At 29.0% G+C, this 16,984-nt stretch overlaps 2 protein-coding genes across 4 annotated transcripts; one reads left to right on the forward strand and one right to left on the reverse strand.

Annotated features, from left to right (window-relative positions):
* Window positions 1-513: 513 nt before the first annotated feature.
* Uxs (UDP-xylose synthase) lies at window positions 514-4,660 on the reverse strand. 2 transcript variants are annotated; one of them, XM_070301040.1, is made up of 5 exons: window positions 4,302-4,660; window positions 2,400-2,990; window positions 2,206-2,319; window positions 1,805-2,125; window positions 514-1,723 (listed from the first exon to the last, which is right to left on the reverse strand). In XM_070301040.1, exons 1-5 carry the CDS (start codon window positions 4,360-4,362, stop codon window positions 1,455-1,457), a joined length of 1,356 nt encoding a protein of 451 aa, XP_070157141.1. In that variant the 5' UTR covers window positions 4,363-4,660; the 3' UTR covers window positions 514-1,454. The 2 variants fall into 2 exon arrangements, with proteins under 2 accessions (XP_070157141.1, XP_070157140.1); XM_070301039.1 differs by having other exon boundaries at window positions 2,400-2,993.
* A 222-nt stretch (window positions 4,661-4,882) lies between these two features.
* On the forward strand, window positions 4,883-16,407 carry LOC138936228 (tripeptidyl-peptidase 2-like). 2 transcript variants are annotated; one of them, XM_070301454.1, is made up of 19 exons: window positions 4,883-5,108; window positions 6,127-6,255; window positions 6,606-6,773; window positions 7,504-7,664; window positions 7,808-7,971; window positions 8,060-8,392; window positions 8,587-8,856; window positions 8,939-9,250; window positions 9,444-9,600; window positions 9,683-9,870; window positions 10,030-10,184; window positions 10,292-10,509; window positions 10,609-10,843; window positions 11,136-11,386; window positions 12,693-12,704; window positions 14,275-14,501; window positions 15,044-15,498; window positions 15,684-15,899; window positions 16,100-16,407. In XM_070301454.1, exons 1-18 carry the CDS (start codon window positions 4,947-4,949, stop codon window positions 15,891-15,893), a joined length of 3,807 nt encoding a protein of 1,268 aa, XP_070157555.1. In that variant the 5' UTR covers window positions 4,883-4,946; the 3' UTR covers window positions 15,894-15,899; window positions 16,100-16,407. The 2 variants fall into 2 exon arrangements, with proteins under 2 accessions (XP_070157555.1, XP_070157556.1); XM_070301455.1 differs by lacking the exon at window positions 12,693-12,704.
* Window positions 16,408-16,984: the final 577 nt, after the last annotated feature.

Consider the following 16,984-nt stretch of genomic DNA (forward strand, 5'->3'; position numbering starts at 1 on the left):
ATCTTACGTTTTGCTTGGCACTGGTAGTGGCAGTGTTTTGCATATTACTCCAGTCTTCATCTCCAGTCTACTCCAGTTTAGTTGCGATTGTTGCATAATAACATATAAAGTTGTTAGATAGAAATAACACTAAATTGTACTTCGTCATTAGTTTGTTAGTGTTTTATGCTTTATTCAGAAATAACTACGTTTTCTCTCTTTCTCTCAATGTTAATAACACATATCGAATTATTATATATATTATAATTCTCAATTTTTGCAATTTTTATACATACATTTATATATATATATATATTTACACTAATCTCCCTCTTATATTTCTACAATATATATAAGGAATTTACAAAATATTATTCCTACTTTTCACATTCGTACGAAAAAAACTTACCGCGATAAAATGATCATTTTCGATAACGATAATATAGAAACTAATTATATTATACAAGTTATATTGTATAAAGGACATATATATATATATATATATATATATATATATATATTATTGTTATATATAAAGAGATGATTTCTTTCTGCTAATAATATTTCTCTTTCCGCTCTTTACTTATATATAAAATATAAAATTACTTTCTTGTTTACACATTGTGTTTGTTATTACAGTCTTACAGAGAGTTTATGTGATCATACTAAATATTAATATCATATACAGTTCTAATATAAATATATGTTACTTTTTATCGGCATTATAAATATCATTCGTTTCGATGGCATTGTACAAGAGTCGCCAAAACTTTCACATTACTGCTATATTTTTAAAAGTAACTTATATAAATGTTTCTTAAAGTTTATATTACAAGTACACATTTGTAATAACATTATTTACAATACAGAAAATAAAGGCGGATACAACGTTGGATAGCTATATTTAAACATGTTTACATGTAAGAGCTAAGCAAATTTGTTTATGCTCAAAAGAGAGATTACACATGCGATTTTTAACATATTACAAAGAAAAGAAAACACATTCTCTTATATCACCAGCACCATTTTCAATTTTACTTAAAAAACTTATACGAATGCGCAGAGATCATACGCATGAATAAATTTATAAAAATTATATCTACCTAGAATCTATACATTAAGATAATTTAATATAGACAATAATAAAAGAAATAAATATAGTAGGAAACATATTTTCAAATATATATTTGAAATAAAATTATTATCAAATTATATAATACATAGTCATGGAAAAAAAATAAAAATTAATTTTAAATTATTACTACGAGGAACACAACATTTATTTATTAGGAAGAAATTTAAGAGAGACTGTTTAATAAGATGAGCGTATAATTGTATATCGATTGCTATATAAATTTAATGTAAAATTTGATTGGACGGGGATTTCTTGGCACATACTGGTCCATAGCTTAATGGCACTTTCACGCCACTTTTGAAAGTGGATACATTAATCGCGTATCGTTACACTTGATCCTCTAAAGTTGTTCTACTATATCGTGATCGTTTTTATAAGAAGACTGTTTAAAATTACTTTTTTGAAAATGTTTTGTTCTTTGCAATTCTTTAGCGAAGTATACTATAGTTTTCTTCAGGCCTTCAACCAAAGGAACCTTTGGTTCCCAATTCAAATATTTTTTGGCTCTACTAATATCCGGTCTTCTTCTCTGCGGATCATCTTCGACTGCCGCGAGTTCAATTATTTTACTAGTAGCACCCACCAAATCTTTTATTATACGCGCAAATTCTGAAACAAGTTAAAATGTAGAATTTTAGACAAATATCAAAAAAGACTTAGAAAAAATTATGTATAACAAGCAAATCTTACTTTCGATTGTATGTTCCACGGGATTTCCGATATTCACAGGCAAGGTATAATTAGATGCCATTAACGCTACTAATCCGTCTACCAAATCGGAGACGTATTGAAACGATCGCGTTTGTTCTCCACTGCCATAAATCGTAATTGAATTATTTTGTAAAGCTTGGAGGATAAAATTTGATACGACACGACCGTCATTCATGTGCATTCTTGGGCCGAAGGTATTAAAAATTCGTGCTACTCGGACTGAAACACCTTCCTGTCTCATATAAGCATAGCTCAATGTTTCGGCAACTCGTTTTCCTTCGTCGTAGCATGCTCGTGGACCTGTATATACATCAAGAATTTGTCAATTATTCAACGCATTATTCAATTTGTGCGAACAATATAAAGAAGATCAATCTTACCGATAGGATTTACATGACCCCAGTAAGTTTCCGCTTGTGGATGTTCATTAGGATCTCCGTATACTTCCGACGTGCTCGCAATTAATACTCGCGCGCCGACTCGTTTCGCGAGACCTGAAATATCATCAATAAGTTACATAACATTATCTCTGTTTTCATATTTATTCCTTCCGTTTACAATAAGATCTACTCACCTAACATATTTATAGTACCCAAAGTGTTCGTCTTTATCGTTTTTACGGGATTTAACATGTAGTGCGGCGGACTGGCCGGACTAGCGAGATGATATATCTCGTCGACCTCCAGATACAACGGTCTCACGATGTCGTGATGTACCAACTCGAAGTTCTCGTGACCGACCCAGTGCTCGACATTTCGCTTTCTGCCGGTGAAGAAGTTGTCGACGACTATAACCTCGTGTCCGGCGAGCATCAGACGATCAACCAGATGGGAGCCGACGAAACCCGCGCCACCCGTCACCAGTATTCGCTTTCGGTTCTTGTAATTCAGAAACTTGACCGTCGGAAAGTCCTTCGCTATTCCGTTTTTGATCGCCGCCTCGAGATGTTGGAGCTTGCCCTCCAGCTCGCGGATGCGAATCTTCGCCTCCTCGATGTTCTTGATGTCTCCATCCGATGATTCCTCCTCGACATGGCGAATTTTTTCAGTTGCGACTTCGACGACATTGTTTCTATCACCTAAATTAATCTTATCCCCGCGATGTCGACCGCGGTCGAAAGATCGTTCCTCTTCTGTAGTCACGACGGTTTTATAAAAGCCCAACACTGCTAGAAGCGAAAAAGAAGAGAAAAATAATATTTAGCAACTTTCGTATTCTTTTAATAAAATTTCACAATAATACAATACTTATTTAAATCTCATAAATGAATAAAATTAAATAAATGTATCTCATTGACAGTTCGTATCTTATCAACTTGCGTTTTGCGTGCGACATGAATAATATTCGCTTTATTCGTATCAAACCGTTTTAATAATAATTGCATATAAATACTTATACAGATTATTAGATCTCGGCAAAATTTTCAAATTAATAAAATGTTAAATTTCCTGCTTCTTGCAATGTTTAGCTTTCTCATCCAATATATCGTTATTCCTTCTTTTTATCCATCTATTTATTTATCCAATAATAGTTTACTTAAGATAAAATTAATCAGCAATTAATGTTCAAAAAAATTTTCCCCTTTTCTATGACTGTCCTATTTTCCACGCTCATTATCAGTACGTTTAATGGTTAAGTTAGAATATTATTGTCGATTGTTGTTGTTTCACAGAAGACGATATACAATACAATTTCCAGAATAATAAATTTTTTAATTTATCCTCGACAATACTTGTTTACGCAATAAATACTAAAATAAATATTGAAACTGCATTTCTCAACATTAAGAAATAAAGAATAATGAAGCATTCGATTTATTTCATAATGGAAAGAGATTCAAGAGTTTTTATTACAGAAAATTTAGTTCGATAAAGTAGATATATAATACTTCTCGATAATGTCGCGACATTACGGATGATTAATTATGGCAGAATGATTCGATTTATGAGACACGTTTCTTATCGAACAGCTGTCTTTTATATACACTTCTGTTTTTTCTCAATAATTTTTATTTAATGTATACTTGAGAAATCTTTCAATGTTCGAGGTAAAGTTTGAATTAGAAAAATAGGAGTCTGCTAAAGATATATCTTGCGCTATTTCTAGTTTCTAGCCCATATAGTTATAATTTATAGCATTCTATAGTAGTATTATATATATATATATATATATATGTCATATACAAAAGTCAACATATATAATTATTATTATATAAACGTATAAGCATAAAACAGCTGTTTTGTACGAACGACATATAACGGTAGTAAATCTATAGTATTCGGAAGGGCGAGCGTGATAATAGGGCTGTAAAGATTCGATTATTTGTTATATACATTGCGTTTTTGGCTCTAATATTAATCGTGAAGAGACTAAACAAAGCGCGAAGAGATTCAAGAGCAGGTCGGTCATTTTACCGAATACAATCGACGCGCGATCACCACTGTCGCGATACAGCTTTCATCTACAAATCACTCACCCAATAATACGCAAACCGTGAAGATCGCAACCTGCTTCATCTTTCGTTGCGTGATAACCATGCCTTAAATTTGCACATGACTCGTCGATTCACACGCTTACGTCACTCTCGACGCGTCTTATCGGACAAGTATCGCACTTTCCCCGCGTACGTACGCGGAAAATACGATCGGGTATGATCGAGCCAGTTTGATTTATGCACTTATTCAAAATATGTATACACACGGGATAGGAGAGAGAGAGAAAGAGAGAGAGAGAGAGAGAGAGAGAGAGAGAGAGAGAGAAACATAACCTCTACGACGCGCACTAACACCGACTAATCGAGCGTTCGATGGTTCGATCGCTTCGGCTGCATGCTGCATCTACTATGCGCACACGTGTATCTGGGTATGTGTATAATTATTGACGTAACTACGGTCCTATGATTATGGTGCTGCCATCTTGAGCATTTACATTCAATGGTTTAACCGAAATTATTGGGGAACGATGTTTTACCGTTCGTCGCTAACATAACCTCAAAATCTGGCGTTTTCGGAGCGCACGCAGGCGCAGATCCCGTTTTTTGATTGATATATAAAGCCGTGGCACGGTACAAAGGAAATATCCCGAGTGTGGTTTTTCCCACAGTCACGGTGGCATTCGAAATATGGCAGGCGTCATTGATTGTAACTTTCCTATTTGGGGCCTGCTGCCTAAGAAAGAGACGGGTGTCACTCAATTTCTCACCAAATATCCCGAATACGATGGTCGGGGCGTCGTTATCGCGATCTTTGACTCGGGGGTGGACCCCGGGGCTCCGGGTATGCAGGTGAGCGCGGGGATGAATGTCCAGCGGTATTTGGTTATTGTGTATGTCGACACGCCTCGCCGTACAAAAAACTCCACAAAGCGTCACGTTCTTATAATATTCTTTTCGGACTGTTCTCTTATTCTCGAAATGTGACAATTCGCAAAAATAATTGTGTATTTCGTCTAACAAATAACTCGACTTTCTCATACTTCTTTTTTAATTTGTTGTTTCCTATGTATCTTGTGAATTGTTTCTCCTTGAAAGATAAAAGTCATGCTATTTATTTTCTTTAGATATTATGATTTTTTTGTATTGTACTAGTGTATGGAAAGAAGGTTTTGGTCATAAATGTCAGCAAGTTGCTACATTTTACTTGTTTATGCTAAATATTTTATCTTAAAATCTTCTTTAACAACAATTATAAGCTCATATTACAGTATTATAACATATATTATATTATATCATAATATAATATTTTATTGCGTATATTATTCCTTGTTCAACAAAAAATTCTGTAAAATTATATTATTACATTTATTATATATATTTTTTGGAAATATTTGTTAAATTTATATCTTTATAAGGATATAAAGCTTCTTAGATATATACACGTACATGATTTTAATTATCTTGAATATATAGAAGATGTTAAAAGAAGGATTTACATTAAAAGTATAAAAAATTGCTTCTGACAGAATTGATTTTTTTGATCTCTTTATTAAGTTTTATTAAACTACTTTTTTTTATTTAACTTAGTACATATCAATCCTAAAATCCTAAATTCTTTCTTTAATATCTTTTATGTATATATATATATATATATATATATATTGCAAGCTTTTGGTAAATTGTTTTACAAAAAGATTAAACTTTTTATACAAAAATTTTATAAAATAGCCTTTTTGTATATGTAAAGAGATTAATTTACAAGAAGCTTGTAAACATATATATATATATATATATATATATATATATATATATATATATAAAGAAAAATTATTATTACTTGTAAATATAATTTGGGACTTACTGTTAGATAACTTCAGATGGAAAACCAAAAATTATCGAAAGATTTGACTGTAGTGGAGCAGGAGATGTAGATACTAGCAAAGTTGTTCAAGCACCAGATGGCTATATAATTGGCCTGACTGGTCGTAAATTAAAGGTAGGTTTGCGTGAAACATTCTACCGCATGTTAAGAGATATTATGTCGTAAAAAAAATTTTGTTGCATATTTTCTGCTTTTAATATGACTGTTGGATACATAGTAAATGATTAATTTACAATTTAATGCTACTTATATATAAATAGCAATTATGAATAAATTTATTTACTTAAATGTAAAATTATTATAGACAAAAAAAGTATATAAAAATTATAATTTACATGTTATAATTAATATTGTGAAGAATGCTTTAAAAATAGTTATGAATAAATTACACAAAATATATACATTTTTATTTTTAATGTAAGGTAGCAATTTTTATATTTAAATTTTTAATGTTTAATATTTAGGTTCCATCTAAATGGAATAATCCCACTGGAGAATATCATATTGGTTTAAAAAATTTGTATTCATTATATCCTACTAAATTAAAGGAAAGAATAGTGGCAGAACGTAAGAAGCGTCTTTGGGATGATGGTCATAAAACAGCGCTTGCAGAAGCTTCGAGACAATTACAAGTATGATACATGAATGTAATAATAGAGTTTTTTATATATAAGATATTAGTAATTTGTCTGAAACTATTTCTCTCATTCTTTCTGATATCTTAAATTAAAATTATTAGAATCTTTTGTAGTTTTCTTTGCAATATAAGTATAAAACTATTTTTTTGTGTAATGGTCTTATTTGATGAATGTAACTATAATATTGCTGACATTACAATAATTACTCCAAATCAGTGAAAACGTGTCTGGGTGCTTTATAATTAGAGTTTTAGTCCATGTGATCCAAAGATAGGAGTATTGTGAGCATGTCAGATCATGCAATTAAATCAGGTCGCTATTTCACAACATGCCACAGTGATCCGTATCTAATGCTATATTTGTATTTGGCAGATTGATCTATTGTAAAGACATTGATTCATTACATAATATCAACTTAAGCAAAGCATTATATTAATACTATATGTACCATTCTTATTAATCTGATTAATTTTTTTATCCCAATATTATTAAAATTACTGATATTTAAAGATACAAAATAGTGTAAATATATATGTAGAGAAAATATACACAGAAAATATTAAAAAATATAAGAACTTAATGATCTTGTATTGTTGTTATAAAATGGTATATATTATTTGATACAATATTATGTATTGTTTAATTATAATTTGTTTTAAAATAATTAGCCAATTATTTATGAACAATTAATGATATTATTCCACTTTAAATAACTAATGCACAGGAATTTGAGAGCAAGAATCCACAGTTGTCGACTTTAGAAGAAAAATTACAAAAAGAAGAGCTCGAATCCAGAATTGAAGTATTGAATAACATTGAAAAAAAATATTGTGATGTAGGACCTACTTATGATTGTGTTGTTTTCCATGATGGTAACATTTGGAGGTAATCATATTACAAGAATATATAATAATATTAATATATATGTGTATCTATTTAAAATGTAAGTTATTTCCATTACATTTTTTCGTTTAATTTAATGTCTATCTAATGCCTATCTTTTTTAATTTAATATCTTTCTCATGCAGGGCATGTATCGACACGTCTGAAGAAGGTAATCTGGAAGATGGTGTTTTTCTCGGTGAATATTCTGTTACAAAAGATTTTGATCCTCTTACTGAAGAAGACCAATTAAACGTTAGTATTAATATCCATGATGAGGGAAATACATTAGAAATTGTCAGCTTATGTTGTAAGTATAATAGGAGAAATTGTGTTGAAATCTTATAATATTTAGTATGAATTTTTTTGTAGAGTTTTTTTTTTTAATCTTATTACAGCAAGTCATGGGACACATGTAGCATCAATTGCAGCTGCGTATTTTCCTGATAATCCAGAATTGAATGGAGTCGCACCAGGAGCCCAGATTATATCACTGACAGTTGGTGACGGACGTATCGGTACAATGGAAACTGGAACCGCTGTAGTACGGGCAATGATTCATATAATGCAGCGTAAAGAGAAAATTCATGTGATAAATATGAGTTATGGAGAACATGCTCATTGGTCAAATACTGGTAGAATAGGAGAACTGATGAATGAAGTTATTGATGAATATGGTGTAGTTTGGGTTGCATCTGCTGGCAATCTTGGACCGGCTTTGTGTACCATTGGTAAATATATATATATATATATAAAATTCTATCAACTTTTTGTATTTTTCTTTTTGGCATCAACTTAATTACTTAATACAATTTATATTACTGTTACAAATACGAGACATATTTATATAGAGTTAATTTCTTTAATATGCAATGTGATTCTTGATATCTTCATGTATCCAAATACTTTTGAAAAAAAAATATAGGAACTCCACCAGACATCAGTTCAAACAGTATTATTAGCGTTGGTGCTTATGTATCACCTGATATGATGGTAGCTGAATATTCTTTAAGAGAAAAGATGCCAGGCATGCCATATACTTGGTCATCCCGCGGCCCTATGATAGATGGAGGTGCCGGTGTAACAGTATGCGCACCAGGAGGTGCTATTACCAGCGTTCCAAACTTTACACTTAGGAAAAGTCAACTTATGAATGGCACAAGTATGGCAAGCCCGCATGTAACCGGCGCTGTAGGTATGTATTGAAATTTCTTTCCAATTAACATTAAAATAGACCCATAATTCCACAAATATTCTTATATTATCTTTTTTTCTAGCGGTTCTTATATCAGGTCTTCTTGCCAAAGGTTGTCCGTATTCTCCTTACAGTATAAAAAGGGCTCTTGAAAATACTGCTCTTTATATATCCAACTTAGATCAATTCGCACAAGGGTCCGGCTTATTACAAGTTGAACGCGCGTTTGATAATCTCGTTTCGTACAGCGATGCCCCTGAAAGAGACATTCGATTTACCATCAATTGCGGAGTCAATAATTCTAAAGGCATTCATATGAGAACAGGTGTAATCGATCGTTCAAAGGATTATGCAATTACAGTCGAACCAGTATTCATAAATAGTGAAAATATAGGTATATATATTTCATAAGATAATATTCTCTCTTTCTCTGTCTCTCTCTCTGTCTCTCTCTCTGTCTCTCTCTCTCTCTCTCTCTCTCTCTCTCTCTCTCTCTCTCTCTCTCTCTCTTTAAGTTTGGTGTAAAACATTTTAGAATCAGTCATATATAGAATGGTATAATATAATGTTTATAAGTCGTTTTGCAGAACCATCGCGCAAAATTGACTTCAACCTGAAGTTAACACTTGTGTGTGATGTTTCGTGGGTCCAATTTCCAACACATCTGGATTTAATGCATATGCCTCGCTCTTTCGCTATTAGAGTTGAAGCATCCAATTTACCAGAAGGTGTTCATGCCACTAGGTAGATATGTATTTTATATTGCTATTAAAAGTATTCTGAAATAATGTGTTGCGAAAGAGTTTGAATTTGTAAATATTTTTAGTGTACGAGCATATGACGTTACTAATATCGCGAAAGGACCAGTATTCCAAATTCCGGTGACTGTCGTCCAACCAATGACATTACCGAAGACTGTTCTTCTTCCTGACTTAACGTATACGAATGTTTTGTTCAAACCCAACACAATTCAGCGTCATTTTATTCTTGTTCCAGAAGATGCTACTTGGGCAGGTAAGATATAAGGAAAGACACACTTATATTTAGCTGTTTTGTTATAATACAACTTAGATATTACAATAATATATACAAATAATTATATTAAATAGTTATATAAATAATATTAAATAATTATAGAGTTATATTATTTATATTATATTTTTATTTGCTTAGTTCTTAGATTAAAAAGTGCAGAAAAGGATAAGACTGGTAGATTTGTGCTCCATACTGTTCAATTAAAACCTCGCATGGCCTGCAAAACCCTTGAAGTTAACAAAATAATCAGTGTTACATCTCAATCAGAAACCATTCAACCATTTGCTGTCCAAGTATGAAAAAATTTTATTAAAAATATATACAAATTTATTGTAAATAACTAATCTTAGTTTTATATAAAATTTTCTAATTTATACATTTATGATCTTTTTTTCTTTAGGGTGGATTAATTTTAGAAGTTGTTATTGCAAAATATTGGGCAAATTTGGGTGACATGCTTATCGATTATTCCATAGAATTTCATGGGATTCATATGATAAATGGTAACCTTACGATGCTATCTGGGGATGGAATAAATCGCCTTGAATTACGTAGCTCTCTTAGAAACGAAGAAGTTGTACCCAATATTTCTCTAAAGACATCTGTGCAGATCTTAAAGTATGTCTTAATTAAAACTTATATATTTTCATGCCCCTATTTATTTCTACGCTAATAATTATGAGGTACATTTGACCATCCCATTTGAACATTGTATAGGCCTAATGAATCGAAAATTGCTCCTCTACGAGCACGTGATATTATTCCACCGTCACGACAAATATACGAATTGCAAATAACGTACACATTCCACTCGGCAAAAGCGACTGAAGTCACACCAAATGCTGCATTGCTTAGTGATTTGTTGTATGAGAATGAATATGAGAGTCAAATGTGGATGATTTATGATAGCAACAAACAATTAATAAGTTGCGGAGATGCATATCCATCTAAAGTGAGTATTTTCATTCAAATTTCAAAATATTTATGTAAAGGTATGATAAAAAATATTATAATATATTTAATTTATCGCTATATGATTGTACATTAATCTTTTTTAGAAATACAGTTGATATATATAAAATAAAAAATTTGAAAATGGGATGGATTTAAATATCTAATAGAGAAAATATATTTAAGAATGTATAATATTTACAAAACAATAATTTCATAAATTTCTAGAATACATGGAGTTTGATCACCCACAATTCTATTAAAAATATGAAAATAATATTAATCTGTTACAGTATACAATCCAAAAACTAGAAAAAGGAGACTACACTTTGAAAATGCATATACGTCATGAAAAGAAAGATTTATTGGAAAGATTAACAGATATGCCATTACTCCTAAGTCAAAAACTTAGTACACCAATTAATTTGGACATTTATGCCAATCAATCACAAGCTATTATTGGTGGAAAAAAGATGGTTGCTGCATTTATTCCACTTGGTCATATTCTTCCTTTGTATATTGCTCCACTGTCCAATGAAAGCAAGTAAGTATTTGCATTTATATATCTATAATATATGTACAACTTCTTTTTTTTTCACAATACTTTGATATGTACAAAATTTTATATTTTTAAGGAATTTGATATTTCTTAAATTTATTCTTGCAGTCATAATAATAAATATACTCGAATATTAATGGTTTGTTTAAAAAAAAGAAAAAAACTGACATACCAAATCATTTACAAAGAAAACTTTAAAATTTAAACTAAAATCCCAAGTTAAGTTAGATAGTTACTCAAGTTTTGTCACAGCGAAAACTAATTTTAAAGTCACTGACATAGATTATTAAAATTAATTATTTTTTACCAAAATTTAAATTTGAATTTTTATTTCTTTCACTTTGTTAACTATATACACAATGTATCCATGTTATACAATTATACATTATACATATAATTCATAATATTAAAATACATGATACATGTTAGGAATATATCATTTATTGATCTGTTATCTAAATAATTTATTATTTTATCACTTATTTCACATACATCCACAAATTGTATGCTTAAGATATTATAAGCAAAATTACATGTCTTTTGTATGTAAAAATAGTCTTGATAATTTTTTATATGAGTTTAATGCTAATATTGTATTATGGTAGTATGCTTTGATTGTAAAGTATTGTGTGATTTTTATAATTAGAAATTTTTAGTTTTTTTTAGAATGTCGATCTAAAAATATTTGAATAATAAAAGTTATATTTTTTATCATATTTCTTACATAAATTTATATATATAAGACGTCTAAATTTGAATCGCAAAATTTACTATATGCATTTTCTTTAAATAATCTGTTTATTTATTTATTTATTTATTTATTTATTTAGTAAAGTTTTGATCGGGGAAGCTATCTTTACATAACTTCTTAATTTTTAAGATTAAATACTTTCTTAATTTCAACATTAAACAATAGAGCAAAATCAAAGTAAAATTTTGCCAAAACATACTTAAAATGAAAGAATACGATGTTTTATATTATTATTAAATTTTTTAAAGTTTAATTCTCAAAATTTTAGATTTTTAACCATTTACATAAATAAAATTATATAAATAAAAAAAGTTATTGTAAACTCTATATGTATTAAATATTACAAATATATATTTTTACTAAGAAAATATTGATGTCAGATTATTTAAAAAATATGTGTAAATTTTGTGAGATTAATTTATAGAAGATTAATTTATAGAAATATTGAAATATATATAATATATATATATATATATTATTTGGTACTAAAGAGAGAGTGCGCTACTAAGATAATTTTCTTTTTTTTATCTTACATTGCAGCACTGAAAACAAGTGAGTCTATAATACCATTTTTATATACATTTTGCATTTGTGAAATTGCTTTAAATAAATATGAAGACACTCGCTGCATATTTATACGCTTTGACACATTTTTAAATGCATGCTGATAATGTCTTTAATGTCTTTAATCAAGATATTGTATATTATACAAGATACACAATATTAAGATGTTTCTTATTGCCAGACAAGGATGATAATTTCTAGGAACACAGGCAAATATTTATTTAATTTTATTTCTTTTCTGTTTCTTTGTTTTTATACATAATTTTTAATTGATATACACTACATATCTAAATAATACATATAGATTAAATTTCGATAAAAGAAATTTGCCTATGTATTACTCAATAATATATGCTTTTGTTTTCACTGCTACTTTCAATTAAAACTCGGCACATATTGTTCCTTTGTTCACAAATTTTAGAGAACTTTATAGATATTCTCATTTGTATATTTCCATAGTTCTCTTTCCAAGTTCTATCATTCAATTATTGGCGAATATTTTATTGCATAAGAATTATTTGATTTTTTTTACATATACTTTGCTTTTGAATTATATGCCAATTTGTACATTAGTGTAATTCATACTCTAATGAAGAAATATATTATTTCTCTGTAGGAATATAATATTCTGTTGCATATATATAAGGTGGCCCACGTAAAGTGTTACAAGCTAATAACTTTAAAAATATTTGTCAAATCAAAAAATTGTTCATGAGAAAGTTTCATGTTTTCGAGGGGCCTTTCTAACTATATAAACATAAAATTGCTCCCGCTCCTCTTTTAAAGGGGGCAGGGGGTAACTTAAACATTTTTTAATGAAAAACCGTAGTTTTGCAATTTTTTTACTTTATTAAATGTTCGAACTGTTGTCCATTCTCATCTAAACACTTATTATTTCTTTTTACAAAACTTGTGCTAGCATAAGCCCAGAAATGTTGTTTAGGTTAGATTAGATTAGGCTAGATAAAATTTTGTAAGGATTAATGTGTTTAGATGAGAATAAACAACAGTTTGAACATTTAATAAAGTAAAAAATAAAAAAACTATAATGTTTCATTTAATTTATGGTTTTATCATTAGTTTTGATGCACTCTACTTTAAAAGTTTAACTTTTGATAGAAGCATTTTTCAAAGAAATGTTTTAAATAAAATTTACTTGTTTTTTTCTCATAAAATCCAAATATGTAACATTTTATAGGGGATCCCATTTAAAATTTTAAAGTTGCCCTCCGCCCCCTTTAAAGAGAAAGTGGGGGCAATTTTATGTTTATGTAGTTAGAAAGACTCCTCAAAAACATGAAACTTTCTTATGAACAATTATTTGATTTGACAAATATATATATATATATATATATATATATATATATATAATAACAACTATTGTTGCATTCTTTTTATGCTAGATTTACTTTTTTCTTCCATTTGGCTTCAGCACGTAATGTAGACTGAAAAAGAAAAAAAGATATAATTGAGCTGCAATATTTATTACCAAAATATATAATTTCAATTTATTGAAATTACACATTTTAATAAATATTTTTCTTTTCTTTTTGCAAAGAGTATCGAAATATGCTACCCCTGGTAGTTATCTTCAAGGTATATTGACTTTTTCTAAAGATGAAATTGGAAAGAAGGTGGATAATCACATATTCAAATATATCATATCTGAGCCTGCCAAGAAAAATAGTAGTCCTGCTACTAAAACAGAGAAGGAGAAAACTACAAAGTGGGATGAATATCAAGAAGCAATAAGAGATCTAAAGTGCAATTATCTTGCAAAATTTGGTAATCTAATATTTATATATACTTATAGATGTTTTTAGATATACACAATAGATTTATAATCATTTATAGAGTAATTCACATGAGTATTAGAGTATAAATATTTTGTGTCTTCTTTTTTCCGGTTTATATTCTACCAATAGCACCATCTATAAGTAAGTTGGGATGAGTTTAAAATTTATGTATATTATGATTTGTCTTCCTCTTTTCCATATTATTATCTCTCCTTATAAGAATATATGTGTATTTTAGGGCATGTATTTGCAATTGTTACATGCATCTACCCTTTTTTATGTATATTTATATGTTAAATAATGTATATCCATAATTATAATTTTTTTCTATTACTCCATACTTGTCAATAGCATATATAATCTGTAAATTTTGTCTTCTTATTGTTAATGTAATATAGATATATACATACATTTATATAAACATTTATGGTCTCTTATGTATATAACATTTGTTACATATTAATCGAAAATCTATTTTTGAAAAATGAGACTGACGAATTTTCTTTGTTTGATTTTTTTTGGGTGTAACAGAACCCGGCGAACATGCCAATTCGCTATACGGGGAATTGAAAGGTATCTTTTCGGATCATTTACCCGTTCACACTGCCATGTTGACATCTTTGGATTCTCCTGAAGCACGGCGACATGTACCGCACGATGATCTTTCGGAAAACGCTATTGCATTAGCTAATCAAATAGTAACAGTCGCTGACTCTGTGATTACAAATATCGATCAAGATAAGTTATTAGCGTATTACGGATTGAAGAATGATCAACGTCCTGACGCGGCTAAAATCAAGATAACCATGGAAAAGCAAAAGAACAGTTTGATCGAGGGATTAGTGAAGAAAGGTTGCGCATTGGCACGATTATACATACATGGAGCAAAGACTGGGGAAGGAGATCGATCCTTTCAACATTTACTCGAAAGTGTTACGCATCACTGGCAAGAAGTACAGAAATTCGCTGAACCTACTGATAGTAAGGTAAATGTTATTTCATTATTGTCTTTTAAATTATCTTTTAAAATTGGTGTTTTTTTTATATGTTAGAAAAATACACATTTGCACAGGAATGTGAAGTCAAAATATTTAATTAAATAAATACATTAATTAATCTGTAAATATAACGTAAAATGTAACAAAGAAGATTTATTTTTACATTTTTCTAGGTTATTATTTTATCTTTATGGCACGCACACATTAATAATCATTATGGGCGTTACTTAAAATTATTGACGCGTTATTATGAGGAGAAACCATTGAAGGAAATTGATGAAAAGTGCATTGAAATTGCAAAGGTTCTGGGATGGAAACATTGGTCGCGTCTTCTCACCACAAGTATACCAACACGTTACCCAACCACATATAGATCATTTTGATCACTGGTGAGTATTATTTACTTTAGTATAATCTCGAATTTTTAAAATGTATGATAATAAATATCTATAAAAATGTACTTGTGTTTACCGTTATATGTTTTAAAGTATCTATATATATTCATCTGTTTAATTTAGAAACTAATTGAGTGTTTGCTACATGATATGATGTAATATCAAATAAACATGTTGTCTCTTATTACTTTCAGATTTTATGAATCCAATGTGTTACAGTGTGATAAGGTGAAAAGAATTATAAAAATTGTTTCCAATGCATCTTTGTAATAACAGTGCTGTCGTTTGTGTCAGGTGTAATATACATTTAGAGAGAAATATAAATTTATTCATAATAAACTAATCATTTAGAAGATTAATTGCACACAGTACTAAACTCATAAAATAAGTTATGCGATTTGCTTCATGAAAACTGGAATAATTTTATCGAAAATAATTTTATTAAAATTTACAAAAAACAAATATAATATAAGCAATAACAATGTGTTTTTTTTTTTCTTATTATATTTCTAGTATTATAAAGGAAAAACTAATTAGAGGTTTTTTAAATTTGAGTTAGTATCCAATTTAAAATACTATCTTTTATCATTGCATTTTACAAAAGATACTATATATCTCTATATATCTCTATAAATGTCATTGTATTAATTAAAAATTTTGATTTTTTTCTAACATTTTTTTACAGTTATTACAAAATATTTATTTCTATTATCACATAACATATCTTATTTAATTTATCTCATCAACGGGCAAATGTTTGTGTGATATCTCATTTAAATCATATTTTTATTTTTACAGTAAATTATATATATATATATATATATATATATATATATATATATAATCTTTTTGTGTTTTTATATTCACAGAATTTAATTTATTCTATTGATGTATTATTTCAAAAATACAAGTTGTATTGAATAGCCACTTATTTTTTGAATAGACTATTTGTTAGTTTCATCATTTGTAAAATGATACATTATTTCTCTATGTATAAATTTTATATCTTACTTAGGAAAAGAAAGTGTTTTATATAAAGAAAGCTACACATATTAAAAAAAAGATATTTTGTGCACATA

Source organism: Polyergus mexicanus, unplaced genomic scaffold (genome assembly GCF_030449975.1).
Source record: "Polyergus mexicanus isolate NDT 795.1 unplaced genomic scaffold, iyPolMexi1.0 SCAF_9, whole genome shotgun sequence".
Lineage (NCBI taxonomy): Eukaryota > Metazoa > Arthropoda > Insecta > Hymenoptera > Formicidae > Polyergus > Polyergus mexicanus.